This window comes from Electrophorus electricus, chromosome 8, assembly GCF_013358815.1.
Source record: "Electrophorus electricus isolate fEleEle1 chromosome 8, fEleEle1.pri, whole genome shotgun sequence".
NCBI classification, from domain to species: Eukaryota; Metazoa; Chordata; class Actinopteri; order Gymnotiformes; family Gymnotidae; genus Electrophorus; species Electrophorus electricus.
The window spans coordinates 9728260-9744870 of record NC_049542.1 but is presented as its reverse complement, the minus strand read 5'-3'; the positions used below and the strand labels follow the sequence as shown (position 1 = coordinate 9744870).

The 16611-nt window shown below is 40.7% G+C and overlaps 1 protein-coding gene across 2 annotated transcripts in view; it reads left to right on the top strand.

Annotated features, from left to right (window-relative positions):
• The window catches only part of ccdc85cb (coiled-coil domain containing 85C, b), a 41362-nt gene that overhangs the window by 18791 nt on the left and 5960 nt on the right, over nucleotides 1-16611 (top strand). The window contains exons 2-5 of one of the 2 annotated variants that reach the window (XM_027001066.2): nucleotides 823-902; nucleotides 2243-2281; nucleotides 10070-10171; nucleotides 15348-15440. In XM_027001066.2, coding sequence (XP_026856867.2) covers nucleotides 823-902; nucleotides 2243-2281; nucleotides 10070-10171; nucleotides 15348-15440 — 314 coding nt within the window. The remainder of the gene's footprint in view (nucleotides 1-822; nucleotides 903-2242; nucleotides 2282-10069; nucleotides 10172-15347; nucleotides 15441-16611) is intronic. The other variant, XM_027001074.2, reaches the window with a different exon arrangement.

Sequence of the window (16611 nt, the reverse complement as noted above, 5' to 3'; positions counted from 1 at the left end):
TCATGGAGGTCATTTAAAGTATTAGACAAAGTTATAAGATAAAAAAGGTGTGTTTAAAATAAAAAATGCATAAAAAAGCAATAACGTATTAAAGCACATAAGTTGCAACAGACTCAACTTCAGCTGTATTATTGCTGAAGAGCAAGCAAAACTTGTGATATTCAGTTTTGGAAAAGCATAGCCATGTCTGGCATTCTCTTTTAATGGTTTTTGGATGTGGTTTATCAGACTACACAGAGTGGATAATAAAGAAAGAGTATATGGTTCAAGTAGAAGTGTGAGACTGTATGAAGAGAAAGACACCCTGAAGGAGAATGAGATTGTGATCTTGCCAGTTATGTGCTACATCTGTGGTCTGTCACATTCATCAGCCTGGAGTTGTGAGCACAATATGATCTTCTGCCACTGATGGTTTTAAAACTAGGAGGGATAATTCAAGATAACGGTTGTGCACAATAGGATTCTGTGCTCATTGAAACCTGTTTTAGTGATTAGGTGTGATTCGCATGCAGTACTAAGTTTATAGAGGCGAGTGATTTATATATTGCATATGAGGGATAACTTTATACTTACAGCTCTGTTAGGCTGTGAAGTACCTTGGGAACGAATTAGCAAAACATACATGAACATTTTTTAAACATGGTTTAAAAAAATCTTTAAAAATGGGTTACACATCTTAATGAAATAGGAGCCTATTTCATTTTTAATTGGCCTAGCTTCTAGTTTGTGTGCTGGTGAGACAGCTATAGGGACAAATATTTAGCCTTATGTTCTTCTATTAACTGAGATCACAACATTGTCGACCCTGTTTCTTTTTGTCAGATGCTTCTTCAAACTACATACGCCAGCTGGAGACCAAGGTACGGATTCTTGAGAACAACAACAGCAAACTTCTGTCACAGGTAAAAACACTCCCTCCTCTCCCCAATTATTTCTGTGCAAAGCATCATTCTGTGCTGATACCACAAGAGCATCAAATGAGTCTTTACCACAGATGATCGCAGGTGAGAGCATTCCATGCAGCAGTGAAAGACGGGTTTAGGGATCTTTAATCCATTGCAGTATGAGGCTTTGTTAAGTGAGGAACTGCACAAAGCACCCTTACAAACAGTGCAGGCAACCTTCAGTCTCTAGGGCCTCTCTTTGACCCTTACAAGAAGAGGTGGGTCTCCTTGGTTAATTTAAAGTTCACAAGTTTACCTCTGAAAAAGGCTGGCACAAAGGAGCACTGCCTGGTGCTGGTGTACTCATCACCAAATGTCTGAACTTCACCACTTTGTTGCAGAAGCTTTACTGCGTTCTTCAGTGCAGGGGATGGCAATTGACATCATTATATCTACAGACCCCATTGCCTTTTAATGAGAGTGCAATTTTAGCCTTTTTCTCACACCTCAGGCTCTTACATGGCAGAAATGCCATTTCTGTGTATGCAGAAATGAAACCACTTTGAGCTCATTAGTAATTAGAAAGGTGTGGGGGCAATTAAATCTTTATGACTCCACAAAGGTGCTGAAGGAATTTCCCCTCAAAAACTTCATTTTGAAGTGTGCCATAGTTATTAAACTCCAGTGAGAATGGGAAGATTGTGTGGGCATTGACTCACTGCAGAATCTCTATCTTCAGATGCCAGTATGGATTTAATCATTGAGCTCACAGTTTATGAGCAAGACAGTGCCAGGAGTGTTGGCAGACATGTTAGTATGAAAGCAACTCAAGGATTTATGCATCAGCCCCCTTTTCATAGTAGACATGGCAGTACAGTGCTGCCAGGTTGTAGTAAAATATGTTTGCTCATGAAGAAAAAAATACTGGGGCCTTTTTTCCACATGCAAGGACGTCCCATTTGAAGGGCGATTGTGCTCCCAACTCTCTCAGATCACCGCTTTTCACAGGGCAGCTATGATTGGAGATATCATTGAGGTCCAGTGAGAGGATTCTTCAGGAAGAGAACCTATTCTTCTGTTTTCAAAAGTAGAACACAGGGTGATACCTCAGTAGGCACCGTTCACTCCAGGCATGATATTCAGCGGAGTGTTTGGCGCATCTGAGAATGTACTTAAGCACAGAGCTAAGAATGGGTGCTTTTTTTAAAGGTGCTTTTTTACACAAGTACATGAATTACTGCTGTAGATAGTTAAGAGTGTTATGGGACATTTTCAGACCTTACCTGGTTGAAAAGTGATCATTTAAATGTGTAAGCTCAATTGCAATTTTACCCTTTGTGTCTCTTGTTTCCCCCCAGCCCTGTAGCCGTTACAGCTTATCTAAGATACCATTGAAGGTAATTCTCTATGCGTCTCGCTCACCTGCTCTGAGTGGCACTTTTGCAGGGTTTCCTTTTCTCTCTGTTTGGTTATGGGACTAACCTTTGTCTTTTGACTAAACTTCAATCACCATCGCTTTGAATAAGCAGGTTAATATTGGCAGCTATTGAAGAGAATAGCATGCTCAGCTAACCGCTTACAGAAAGCCTTTGCTTTGCCCCAGTAACTTCAGTGAGATCAGGTGCATGTGATAAAGTGAATGTCCCTTCATGTAGGGATGTGTGTCCAGCTGCATAATTAATTTAAGCAGCCAGATACAGCATCTATAATTCAAAGGCAACAAACTGACAGATGTGAAAAAGAATAGGAACTTTCCATTTTTGGAGGGAACTTTTACATTTTTTATTTATTTATTTGATTGTACTACTGTGCCTTTCGTTTCAGAAGTAAATGCTGCTTAGTACTTGGATATATCAAGTCAAATTCAAGTCAAATTTATTTATACAGCACTTTTTACATCAGCCATCGTCACAAAGCAGTTTTACATATGTCTGAGTCCAAACCCCTAGTGAGCAAGCCAAGGACGACAGTGGCAAACAAACTCCCTAGAGCATGAGGAAGAAACCTTGAGAGGAACCAAGACTCAAAGGGCGGGTGGGGGGGGGGGTGCATACTCCTCTGGCTGTAATCTCACCCACTACCCCCTCATATGGTGTATTTTATGTTTATTTATTGTTGGATGACAAGTAATGTCTTGTTTACATCACACATTTCTAATCAAAGGAGATCCATAACACCCCAAGGACCTATAGAAGTGTTTGGATGATTACATCAGGGTACCACCTTAACAGACCCTTATTTGAAATTTTTCTAGTCATGGCTTATTATAAGAAAGTCAATAACAATAATGTGTCATTCTTACACAGAGTTGTGAGGACACAATACAAATGTAATTCAGACTTGTTCACCCTAGTATTATATCCTGTGGTTTAAAATTAAGATTAGGCATAGTTCACTGCAGAAAGAGCTGACAGGATGATTACCCTCGGGCAGTTATGACACACAATCTGGTATTATGCACTGGGGTGGTGACAGAGCTGTCCACAGTTGTTACCCACTTGAAACATGGTCTAATGACAGGACAGTCCTGTCCTGCACAAGAGCACTATGATGGATGTTACTTGGCCATTAAACTGTGGATCAGTGTGGAGATATAAATGTGTCCATGCTCTCAGATGAAGATGCATGTTCCCTTCCACAGAACAGCAGAGGTCTGGAAAGATGGATGGTCTTCAGGTGCTTGTAAGTCTGGAAGACAGAAACTACTGGGGCAGGTTCCTCACAATGGCATGAAGTGATGTAAATGATGTGACCTCCTGCATTGCTTTTTATAGTAGGAACATTCAGAAACCAGACAAAAGTCAACTGTGTGATGAATGTAAATCATAGAGGAAGCAATAGAGGAATGTGATGTGGCTTGTTGAAATGCCTTGAAGAGTATCGCTTTTATCCAAAGTGAACCGTTGAGGGTTAAGGGCCTTGCCCAGGGACACAACAGTGGCAAGCTGGTGGTGGTGGGGTTTGTACTGGCTACCATCTGATTACTAGTCAAGTACCTTATCCACTGAGCTACCACTGGCCCCATTACTGGTCTATGTGTATGTGTCACACTCCCTAGCTCAGACTCTCCCAGCATCCACCTGTGACTACCTCAGTCTGGATCCTCCAATCACACCCTGCATCTGCATCCCCAGAATAGTGATTGTGCTCACCTGTTTCTCATTATTTTCCAGTGTATTTAAACTATTCCATTTGCTTTTGTTTCCTGTGAAGCATTGCCATGACCTTCACATGTACACTGAATATTATCTCTGTTTGCCTCTCTGGTTTATGATCTGCATTACCCTGAACCCAGATTATGCTTTCATAAATGTTAAATCTCATTTACTCAAATCTGCACGTGTCTGTCTCCATGCTTGTCCATCATAGAATACTTTGCCGTTATGCAGACAGCAGATGTGGATTCCCTTTCCTCTGCTATCGCTAACCAAACAAGATTATTTACACTTATTTGGGGGATTTACTCAGTCTCAACTCAGCAACAACATAATCAGCAGAAACAATTACAGCTGATAGTGGAGAAAATCAAAGAGCTATCCTTTACCCTGCGGTCTCTAAGCTCCACGCAACCTCGGACAATTACTATTGTGATGGAATAGACTAGACCATCTTCCCTGTAAGCAAGCCTGCCAAGTAAGAAGATAGATCCAATGGATGCAATGGAATTTTGCTCTATTGCTGCCTCTGCTTCAATAATTCCCCTCCTAGCACATATGTTTCTAAAATCCTGCCTAATGGGTAAGGCTCTTCACTGGGCTACCTCGCGATATGGTCAAGGAGACAAATGTCATCATATGATCAGTTCAAAAGGGACTTCCGTACTGCGTTCCAATGAGACTCTATGCCTTAGATGGCAGAACAATAGGAGAAGGGACTGTCTCCTCTTCATGAAACCTATTCATATGCACACCAGTGGGTTTCACTCCGAACTCATCTTTTTTGTCATTAACTCCACAGACTATCTATTAGTATTTGGTCTACCCTGGCTCCAACGCCACAACCCAAACATCTCGTGGTCCACTCTTGTAATCAAATCCTGGTGACCCTACTGCTTTAAGAACTGTATAGAACCTCTTTCTGTTTCCGTACACTCCATATTTAAAGGAGGTTTTCAGCATGAACAGTGCCACACATCTCCCTCCACATAGACCATATGACTGTGCTATTGACCTCATAGAAGGAAAGACAACTCCCAAGTCCCAAACCAAAATATGTTAATCTGTCCCTTACACGAACTGAAGAGAAGGCTAAGGATACTTATATATAGGAAGCATTAGCACAGGGGTTAATTCTTTCATCCTCTTCCCCTGCCATAGCCATTGTTTTCTTTGTCTGAAAGGAGGATGGTGGACTTAGACACTGTATAGACCACCCGTGATTAAATGCAATAACAAGGAAATACCCATATCACTTATCTTTAGTTCTTGTAGGACTAGAACAGCTTCATGTGGCAACATATTTCACAAAACTGGACCTCAGAAATGCATACAATTTAGCCCATGCAAAAGAAGGAAATGAATGGAAAACAGCGTTCGTCACCACCACTGGACACTACAAGTATTTGATTATGCCGTTCGACCTCTGTAACACCCCTTTTTTCTACGCATTCATCAATGACGTTCTCTGTGATATGCTGGGCAAATTTGTCATCACCTATATTGACGATATATTCTTTTTTTTTTCCCCATCTGGACACACACATTTTACACATCCATTAAGTCCTTACTCATCTGCTGAAGAATCAACAGTATGTAAAAGTCGAGAGTTCCACTATGAGTTCTAAATGTGACCTTCATCAGTTACATCATTAGTGCTGATGAGGTAATAATAGATGATGGTTAAGTCAAGGCAGTGACCCAATGGCCTACTGCCACAGCTGTCAAAAAATTAAAAATCCTGGGATTCATGAACTTCTATAGATGCTCCATCCAAAACTATAGCAGCATAGCCACTCCTCTCATGGATCTCCGTAAGGGCTCAGTGGAATCTCCAAGCTGAAGCAGTATTCATCTTCCTAAAGAAGGCCATTACCTCAGAGCCAATACTCAGACATCCTGACCCATCTAAGCCATTCATAATGGAAGTTGATGCCCTGGATGTGAGCATCAGGGCAGCTTTATCAAAATGACTAGGTGATCGGCTAAAATTACACCCCATAGTCTTCTATTCCCACAAGCTTACACCAACTTAAATAAATTACAGCAAAGGAGACCGAGAGTTGCTTGCAAACAAGCTAGCACTTTAAGAATCGTGACATTGGCTAGAGGGGGCTTCTCATCCTTTTGAAGTCCTGACAGACCGTAAGAATTTGGAATACCTTTGCAATGCTAAGAGATTAAATCCTCAACAAGCCCACTGGTCCTTGTTCTTATCAAGGTTCCAATTCACTTACTTGCTTGGTTCACAGAACACAAAAGAATGCTAAAGCACGGTGGAGACACAATTGCAAACACCCTCACAGTGCTGTTCAACAAGTGCTGGCAAGATCAGAGCGTCCCAAGTGACTGGAGGAAAGGAGTAATCGTTAAACTCCCCAAGAAAGGCAATACCGCCGACTGCAACAATTGGCGGGCCATTACACTCCTCTCGGTTTCTGGGAAAGTCTTCTGCAGTGTTCTATTACAGCGCCTACAACAAGCAGTGGACGAAATTCTCCGTGAAGAGCAAGCCGGATTCAGAGCAAATTTACACGCTTCGTAATATCATCGAACAGTGCATCGAATTCCAGTGCCCCCTGCTCATCAACTTTATCGACTTCAAAAAGGCTTTTGATAGCATTCACAGGGGCTCCTTGTGGAAAGTTTTACGAGCCTACGGCATTCCACAACGGTTTGTCAACATCTTCCAGAACCTATATATCAGCTCTAGCTGCTGTGTCAGGACAGACGATGGCTACACAGACTTCTTCAACATCGAAACCGGAGTCAAGCAAGGATGTATCCTGTCGCCAATTCTCTTTTTGCTCACAGTCGACTACGTCATGAAAAAGGCGATGATGAGCCCAGTGACTGGAATCCCTTGGACAAATGGATCTCATCTCACTGATCTTGATTTCGAAGACGACATTGCCTTGCTAGCGAATACAAAACCGGCTCTACAATCCATGACAACATGCCTTGAGGGCGAAGCGGAAAAGGTTGGCTTGCGCATTAACACAGACAAAACCAAGGTCATGCGGGTGAATCGTCAAACCAAGGTGCAGATAACTATTGGGCAGCAAACGGTGGAGGACATCGACGAGTTCACATATCTCAGCAGCATAGTATCTAATAATGACAGTGGCTCAGAAGCAGACGTTCGATGTAGGTTTGGAAAGGCGGCGGGTGTGTCCCAGCGTCTACGCCGCATCTGTTCCTCAACAACAATCAATACAGGAATCAAAATGCGTCTGTACTCCACGATCGTCATCCCAACCGCCATTTACGCTAGTGAAACCTGGAGGAACACAAAGAGGATCGCCCAGAAACTAAACGTTTTCCATCAACGGTGCCTCCGCCGAATATTGGGTATAAGGACAGAATTACCAATGAGGAAGTTCTTCAATGGAGTGGATTGCGGAAGCTGGAAGAAATCGTCACCGAACACAGAATGTGCCTCGCTGGTCATCTCCTACGTCTTCCAGACAAACGCATCTCAAAGGCAGCTGTACACTGGACACCGACAGGAGGAAAGCGAAAGCAAGGCCGACCCAAAACCACCTGGAGATCAACCTTCATCACCAACCTAAAAGCTATTGACATACGCTCGTTGGACGAAGCCAGCAAAGGAGACCGAGAGTTTCTTGCAAACAAGCTAGCACTTTAAGAATCGTGACATTGGCTAGAGGGGGCTTCTCATCCTTTTGAAGTCCTGACAGACCGTAAGAATTTGGAATACCTTTGCAATGCTAAGAGATTAAATCCTCGACAAGCCCACTGGTCCTTGTTCTTATCAAGGTTCCAATTCACTTACTTGCTTGGTTCACAGAACACAAAAGCAGACTGTTTTATCTAGGAATCTTAGTATAGACAATCACCCTCATTTCAAAACCCCTGTCACAACCATATTACCTCCTAAATGTGTAATACCCTCCATCCTATGGGAGATTGATGAGGACATCAACCAGGCTGGAAGAGTTTGTCGATCCAGCCAAAATGCCCAGTGGATAAGCAATATATTCCTCCTTCATGCTGAGACCACCTCATCATATTGGCTCACTCCTCTATGACTTCAGGTCACCCAGATGAAACACGAACACAACAATTGTTATCCAGACGTTATTGGTGGGAGAATATGTTAGGAGATATACCTAAATTTGTAGCCTCCTGTACAGTATGTTCTCAAAACAAAACCCCTAAATCCCTACTTGCAGGGAAATTACATCCCCTCCTATCCCATTACACCCCTGGTCACATCTGGCAGTGAATTTTTTAACCAACCTCCCTCCATCTCAGTGGTTCACAACAATTCTCAATGTAGTTGATAGATTATCACATGGAGTCTGGTTTATTCTAAATGGCAGAGGCTTTTCAACTCTGTGTTTCATCTTTTTGGAATACCTGAGTGTATTGTGTCGGATCATGGACCCCAGTTCATGTCTCAAACTTGGTCTGCCATTATCTAATGCCTTGGAATAATGGTTGCCATCAGGATACCATCCTTAATCTGGCAGGCAATGTAAGAGAACTAACTAGGAACTGGGGAAGTTTCTGCGAATGTTCTGCCAAAACAACTAGTCAGACTGGAGTTGTTTTCTTCCTTGGAACTGTCTCAGTTGCATCTGCGTCTGTCTCCATGTTGGTCCATGACTGTGTGTGTGTGTGTGTGTGTGTGTGTGTGTGTGTTTGTACTTTGCACACCTCTTAGGCCACCATTAGATTGATTGCTTTAGCAATAGTATAATGACCATATTCATTTATTTCTCTTTATTAAGAAGCAAAAGTAAAATATGGAAAAATCTACAATTGTTTTAATTTATTTTCAGAACAAAATGGAATAAGAACATCTTAAACTCTTCTGTGGAGACTGTCCTGAGGTTTTCTGAATATATATATATATATATATAAATATATATATATATATATATATATATATATATATATATATATATATATATATATATATATATAATACAATATTTATTTATTTTTTTTTAAAATATATTTATATATGGTATATTATACCAGACTTCTATCAGCACTCCCCAGCATTCTTTAGATTTAGGCTTTTCCTGCTGTTGCTCAAGTGTAAAGGAGATAACACTAAATACTTGTTTTTTCTGGGTTTTTTTCTTCTAGTTTTTAATATTACACAACACATTTCACATATTTTATGGTTGTATTCTAATAAAGAGACAAAAATAATTATTTATAGTCATTACCATTGCTAACAAGAAATCTAATGGTGGTCTAAGAGTTTTGCACAGTACTGTGTGTGTGTGTGTGTGTGTGTGTGTGTGTGTGTGTGTGTGTGTGTGTGTGTGTGTGTGTGTGTAATGATATTTACATCTGTACCCAATGTCTATCTTATGGGCTCTTGTAAACTGAAACAGGCTTTCTAAATGATTCAGACTTCTGCTTGTGTCAGCTCTTTCACTCCCCGAATAAAGGCAACAGAACAGAATTAATTTTCATGGGTCTAAGTGAAATGCATTGACTATAATTAGCTTATCGAAGTTTATTTTGGAATTGGATGGCATTGCGTTCATCAAATATATGAGCATTCTTAAGCGTTGGTGAGCTCTCTTGAAGAATTCACATAAGGAAGCCCAGCAGATTGGTTGGCTTTGGTCTTTCATTGTTGCAGTGGGCAGGAATGTGGTGGGACAGTGTTCTTAGCAGTGTTCAGTAGGTAGGAGTGTGGGGGGAACAATGTTCAGTGAACAGTGTTCAGTGGACAGGAACATGGGGGGGACAGTGTTCTGAACATTGAGACGTGAACCTCCTGCAGAAAGAATAGCAAGCCAGTCTCAAGGGGAAGCTATAGTAACCTTTTTTTTTTAGAGCAGGGCAAATGCTCAGTGTTGTTGCCCTCCTGAATTTTAATCTCAAGTGTCTCTCAGTATGTTTCAATTAATCCACAGTGCTACTTATTTGTTGCGTCACCTTGCTCCGTTCACCTTACTCTGTTCACATGGTCCTGTGTCGTCTGTCTAGCAAGGTGCAAATTCATGGGACACTAATCTGTCTTTCTTTGTGGTCTGGCAGTGCAACCCTGGGGACCTGCGCTCCTTGCGGAAGGGCATGACTCTCTACCACTCAGAGTCCCAGCTGTCATCCCTACCCCAACGCCATGAAGCCCTGCTCAATGTGAGTGCTGACCAGAACACACAATGCTATGGTTCTAATCCCAGAGAGTTTACATATAATGCACAGAGAACTCTTTCAAAATAACATGAATTTAAAGCAGATCGTTAAATAATATAGAACTGACATACAAGCCAAAATATGCCATTATCAGCATGATCACAGATAGATTCATCTCAGCCACAGGAAAGGGTTCAGACAAGGGTGCTCAGATTATCAATAACATTATATTTATTTTTGTGTAATAGCTGTGGCAGGTGTTCTCAAATAATGACAAAACAAAATAGTGATTATAAACAATACAAAAGTAAAGGGCTGCATTTCTATATGACCGCTTAGGATGGTAGGTAAAGACGTTTGTTGTCAGTTTGTCTAAATAAATCGTTTGCCCTTAAGGACTTCCTAAAGTCAATGCAGAGATTTAATTTAATGGTTTCTAACCTGTCTTGCCCCAGTATATCCCAAAGGCCTGAAGTCATGGACTGAGCCCTAATATTTTTTATCCTTATAGTCTACCAAATATTTGTTTTGTTTGTTTATTTATATATACCCACTGAGGCATGAACTCTACTTCTGAAGGAGTGCTGTGGTATTTAACACCAATTCATAAGCAGTCAGTTCTTCAAGTAAGTTACAAGTTGGGGCTTCATGGATTGGACTTGTTTTTCCAGCTGTTTTCACAGCTGCCCAATCAGATTGAGATGTGGGGAATTTGGACGTCAAGTCACCACTTTGAACTGTTTTGCCATGTACCCAAATCCATTTTTGAACAATATTTGCATTGTGGCAGGGCGCATTATCCTGTTGAAAGAGGCCACTGCCATTAGGGAGTACCAGTGCCACGAAGGAGTGTCCTTTGTCAACATCAATGTCATGAGCGGAATGTCACAAAGTAACATCCACATGACTAGCAGGACACAAGGTTTCCCAACACAACATTGCCTAGAGCATCACACTGTCTGCACAAGCTTGCCTTTTTCCAGTAGTGCATTCTGATTCCATCTCTTCCCTGGTGAGCGACGAGCATGCACCCAGCCATCCACTGGGTGTAAAAGAAAATATGATTCATCATTACTCCATGGTCTAGTTCATCGGTGGACAGGAGTCAGCATGGATATTTTGACTGGTCTGTGGCCACGCAGCTCCAGACATAGCAAGCTGCTATGCACTATGTGTACTGACACTTTTCTGTTATAGCCGTCATTAACTTTTCCAGCAACTTGTGCTACAGTAGTTCTTCTATGGGATCAGATCAGACAGGCTAGCCTTCACTCACCACCTCACTCATGACCCTGTGGCCAGTTCTCGGGTTGTCCTTCCTAGGACCTCTTTTGGTAGGTACTACAGACTGCATACTGGGAACACCACACAAGACCTGCTGTTTTGGCTTCAACCCAGTTGTCCAGGTTCAGACCCTTGCAGACCCCTGGCTGATTTAAAAAAAAATATATATATATATATATATATATATATATATATATATATATATATATATATATATATATATATATATATATATATATACACACAGCTCTAGGGAAAAAAAATGAGACCACTACAATTTTTTCTTAAATCAGCATCTCCACATGTACAGCAGCCATTTCATTCAAGTGTTTGTTGAATTCCTTCACAGACACACCTCATTCTACTTAATGAGATGCTGAATAGGTGATCACCTTAACGAAATCCTATTCTAATGAGCAATAGCATAAAAACCACTGCTGCTATCATCACTATTCTCTTGTTATAGAACCAGCTGGATGGGAAAATCAGTGCTAAGACTACCCAAAAAGTAAGTGTAGTCAAAAATACATCTACAGACTATGCCAAAAGAATTGAAAAGAAAGGTTCTTAATGAGGAAAAGAGGGGTTCAATTGTAGCTTTACTGGCAGAGGGATACAGTGAGCGTCAGGATGCTTCCATCTTGAACATTTCAAAAACTATGATTCATAAGAACAAGGTCAAGCAGCAAACACATGGGACAACAACAGCTACAGACTGGCAGAGGTAAAAAATGACTCTACTGACCGTGATGATCATCACCTCATTCAAATATCACTTAACAACTGTAAGATGATGTCAAGTGACCTACAAAAGGAATGGCATACAGCAGCTGGGGTGAATTGCACAGAGAGGACGGTTTGAAACAGGCTTCTGGAGGCAGGGCTAAAGTCATGCCAAGCTAAAAAAAAAAAAAGCTATTCATCAATGAGAAGCAAAGAAGAGCCAGACTGAAGTTTGCGAAAGACCACAAGGATTGGACCATAGAAGATTGGAGTAAGGTAATCTTCTATGATGAGTGCAATTTTCATCTTTGTCCAACACTTTGTCATGTAATGGTAAGACAGAGACCTGGAGAGGCGTGCAAGCCAGAGTGTCTTGCACCCACTGTGTAATTTGTTGCAGGATTGGTGATCAACTGGGGGTGTTTCAGCAAAGGCTTGAATTAGCCAGATTTTTCTTTGTGAAGGAAACATGAATTAAGCCACTCACAAAACTATGCTGGAAGAAAACTTACTTCCTTCTGTTCTGACAGTGTTCCCCAACTCTGATGATTGGTTTTTTCAACAGGACAATGCTCTATGTCACACAGCCAGGTCAATCAAATTGTGAATGTGGGACCACCGGATCAAGACAGGAAGCTGGATGGTCACAAGCCATCATACAAAGCTTCTGGAAGGAGTGATGTAAAATTACCCAACAGCATTGTGAAAGACTGGTGGAAAGCATGCCAAGAAGCATGAAAGCTGTGATTAAAAATCAGGGTTATTCCACCAAATATTGATTTGGTGTCTTATTTTTTTTCAGAGCTGTGTGTGTGTGCGTGTGTGCATGTGTGTGTGCGTGTGTGCGTGTGTGTGTGTGTGTGTGTGTGTGTTTGTGTGTAGATGGATAGAAAGAAAGAAAGAAAGAAAGAAAGAAAGAAAGAAAGAAAAAGAATATGTAGTAAAAATGTGTATATGCAAGATTTCCAGAGACACAGGATATTTTGGACACAGGTCCTAAACCAGCTGAGCAAGCAAGTGCTGTCTTGAAGGTCCTGTCTGAAATAGGTTTTTTCTCTGGAAACCTTGTGTACTACACTGCAATTTTTACTAACTCTCTCTCTCTGTTTGTGTTTGTGTGTGCGCGTAAAATCAAAATACATGGTGAAATATATGTTATAATATATAAAAAAGTAAATTCTGCAGGTTTCTGGACAGTGATCATGTCATTAAATTCCATTCTTATATGGGCACTCTCACAAATAGGAATTATTTTTATCTTGGACATTATATTCCAAGATAAAAATAAACCAATAAATAATATTCAGCAAAAAACTACTTTACTGATAAATCCAGTTTAAGATTCAAAAGTAGTGATATTGTCTCTCTGATTTTAGGGAGAGAATTCCAGAGCCAAATCAACTGAAATTGAACAATAATTTTGCATAGAGAGGGATGAGGCCATGAAGATACTTCAACATTATTCTTCATTTGCTACTGTGAACGGGGTAAAGAACCTTGCAGTGCATACAGTGGAGAACAGTTAACTGCCAGGGACTTTGTTTTTTCTTCAGCTTCGACTAAAGAGACACACTGCAATAATGGAAGACCAGTATATTATGTGCCGCACATGTGCCAGATCCATAGTCAACTGCATCTTTTTTTTACGATAGATGGAGCACAATTTTACATATTTAAGTAGCCTATTTAAAAGAAGAGGCTGATTAAATAAATTCTTTAGTAAACCAAAAGTATTCTATTTTATGGTAATAATGATCAACAGTCTTGTTCCTGGTACCTTTTTACAGAAAGGATGGAATATCTCAAGAAGCATGGTTGGTGACGGACATACTATGGCATCCATCCATAAACTCTTTGTGGCTTCTTAATGTGTTACACACCAAAGTGAACTTCTGAGTGATGGTGATTAGTCCCATGAGGTGCATTCGACCGATCAACATACTTTTAGACTTGATTAGGCTAAACATGCATTAGTTAATTGAGGGCATGATAATTATATAATGAAACTAAACAGGTGCTTCTTGAGATATTCCTTCCTTTCTGCAAAAGCTAGATATCTAGAAGCAACACTCTTGACCATTATTGCCATAGAATAAAAGACCTTTGGTTTGCTGAACTCATTTATTAAAATGTTTACTTTCTACTTAAATTGTGAAACAGTAGGCTACCCATACTATTTTACTTAAGGATGGTTTCTTTACACATTTTACACATCTGTCATTATCTGAGGCAATAGCTCAACTTGGTTCTCCCTCTCTGATGCTATACTGATTATTTCATTTACAATAAACATGTCAAAATTAATTAATGCCCTATTTATCCTAAAAAGAAAGTGTCAGATGGCTATGAATCTTGTTTGGTGCATGTGCCACGCATACTTTAAGAAATTATGGTTTGATGTCAGTCATGCCTTGAGGAGGGTATATTTACCCCAGACATATGTGTGCAAATTGATGAAAATGTAAAAGGTTTGTAATTGTATGACCTGTCCAGGAATGGTTGATGAGAGCAGCCATTCAGTTTGGTCTTTTTTTTTTTTTTTTGTCAACCTATATAGTCATAGTAATAATTGCATAATAAAACACTAGCATTTCTTATATATGTACTTTAATGTCTTACAATTTTCATATTATGCACAATTTCTTATGGTGTTAGGCAGTGCTAACATATCTTCAAATCTGCAGACAGTGAAAAGTGAAAGACTGAGTGCTTGTGACCTCACAGACTGATCACTTTAGTCCCATATTTACTATATTTTGGTTTTGTAGGCATAAAGAAAATACTTTTTTCTGCTTGAGCCGTTCTCATTTCTTTAATTTCCGATTGAGAGCATGAATCAGTAATAAGGGGTTGTTTTTTGTTTTTCTATTTTAGGATAAGAAATGGGAAACCAATTAGCAAAGCATTCATGGAGCATTTTGGTGTGTTGGTTATTTGATTTTATGATTAGTCGTTCTGGATAAGAGTGTTAAATGCCGTAAATATAAATGTTAATTAGTTGCATGAAACTACCAAAACCAAGCTGTTTCTTGTATTTTAGACAAACAACAACATAACCGAAAACAAGAATTTACCCATTTACCTGTTTTTCAGTATTGAAAATGAAAATTAAATGACCAAAGATACATGGACCATGTAAAATGATTGATTGCTGTGTGTGTTCTGTTCTTAGAGGACAGGGCGGCTACAGACAAGCGAGTCCTCACCGTCCACAGGGTTCATCTCCTCCATGCAGAAACCTGAAGCAGTAGTTCATGCCATGAAGGTACTATCTGATGGATGGACTGTGTCAGCCTTGCATCTCCTAATTTTTTAGCTCCAATACATGGTTTAATTCTGGTACTCTGTAGATTTTTCCATAGATCTTACACTTAATTATAAAAAACTAAATCAGGACTGCCATTAATCAGAGGACTCTGTGTTATGTTGGGAATTGTGTAAACTCTCTTCACCCTTTTTACAATGACCGTTATGCTTCAGTAGTTTTGGGAAACTGGAAACAATACTTTGGAGATGGAAGGGTTTTATGTCAAGGCTGTCAGCTCTCGTCATTCTGTTTCCGTTTGCATTGCAAGTTACTTGGACAGTGACTCAATAATCAGGGAAATAATATTGAAGACCTAACGAACAAACAGTGGCTGCCAAGCCCCCAGAGAGACATTCATGCTGACCTTACATTTACAGTATTTTACAGTATCTTGTCCAGGGCAACTGGATAGGGCAGTCAAACAAAGCTGCAAATCTGACAAGAAGGCATGGTTGGAATGCAAAGGAGCCGAAGCACATGAGGCGGCTAGCAAGAATGACAATAAGACGCTGTACCGCATTGTACGAGAGTTGACTGGGGCATGGAGCAACTCAAGTGCACCCATCAAAAACAAGGACGGGGTGTTTCTGCTCACCAGAGAAGAACAAGACACGCGCTGGGTAGAACACTTCAAGGAAACCTTGAACCAGCCCACCCCTGCCAACACCTATGACAATGGAGCCACACCGCACCTCCAGACCTGGTAGTTAATCTTGATCTAATCACTATCGAGGAAACTACGGTGGCTATTCGAACACTCAAAGCCAACAAAGCACCCGGCCTAGACAAGATAGCACTGGAAATGCTAAAGCACGGTGGAGACACAATTGCAAACACCCTCACAGTGCTGTTCAACAAGTGCTGGCAAGATCAGAGTGTCCCAAGTGACTGGAGGAAAGGAGTAATCGTTAAACTCCCCAAGAAAGGCAATACCGCCGACTGCAACAATTGGCGGGCCATTACACTCCTCTCGGTTTCTGGGAAAGTCTTCTGCAGTGTTCTATTACAGCGCCTACAACAAGCAGTGGACGAAATTCTCCGTGAAGAGCAAGCCGGATTCAGAGCAAATTTACACGCTTCGTAATATCATCGAACAGTGCATCGAATTCCAGTGCCCCCTGCTCATCAA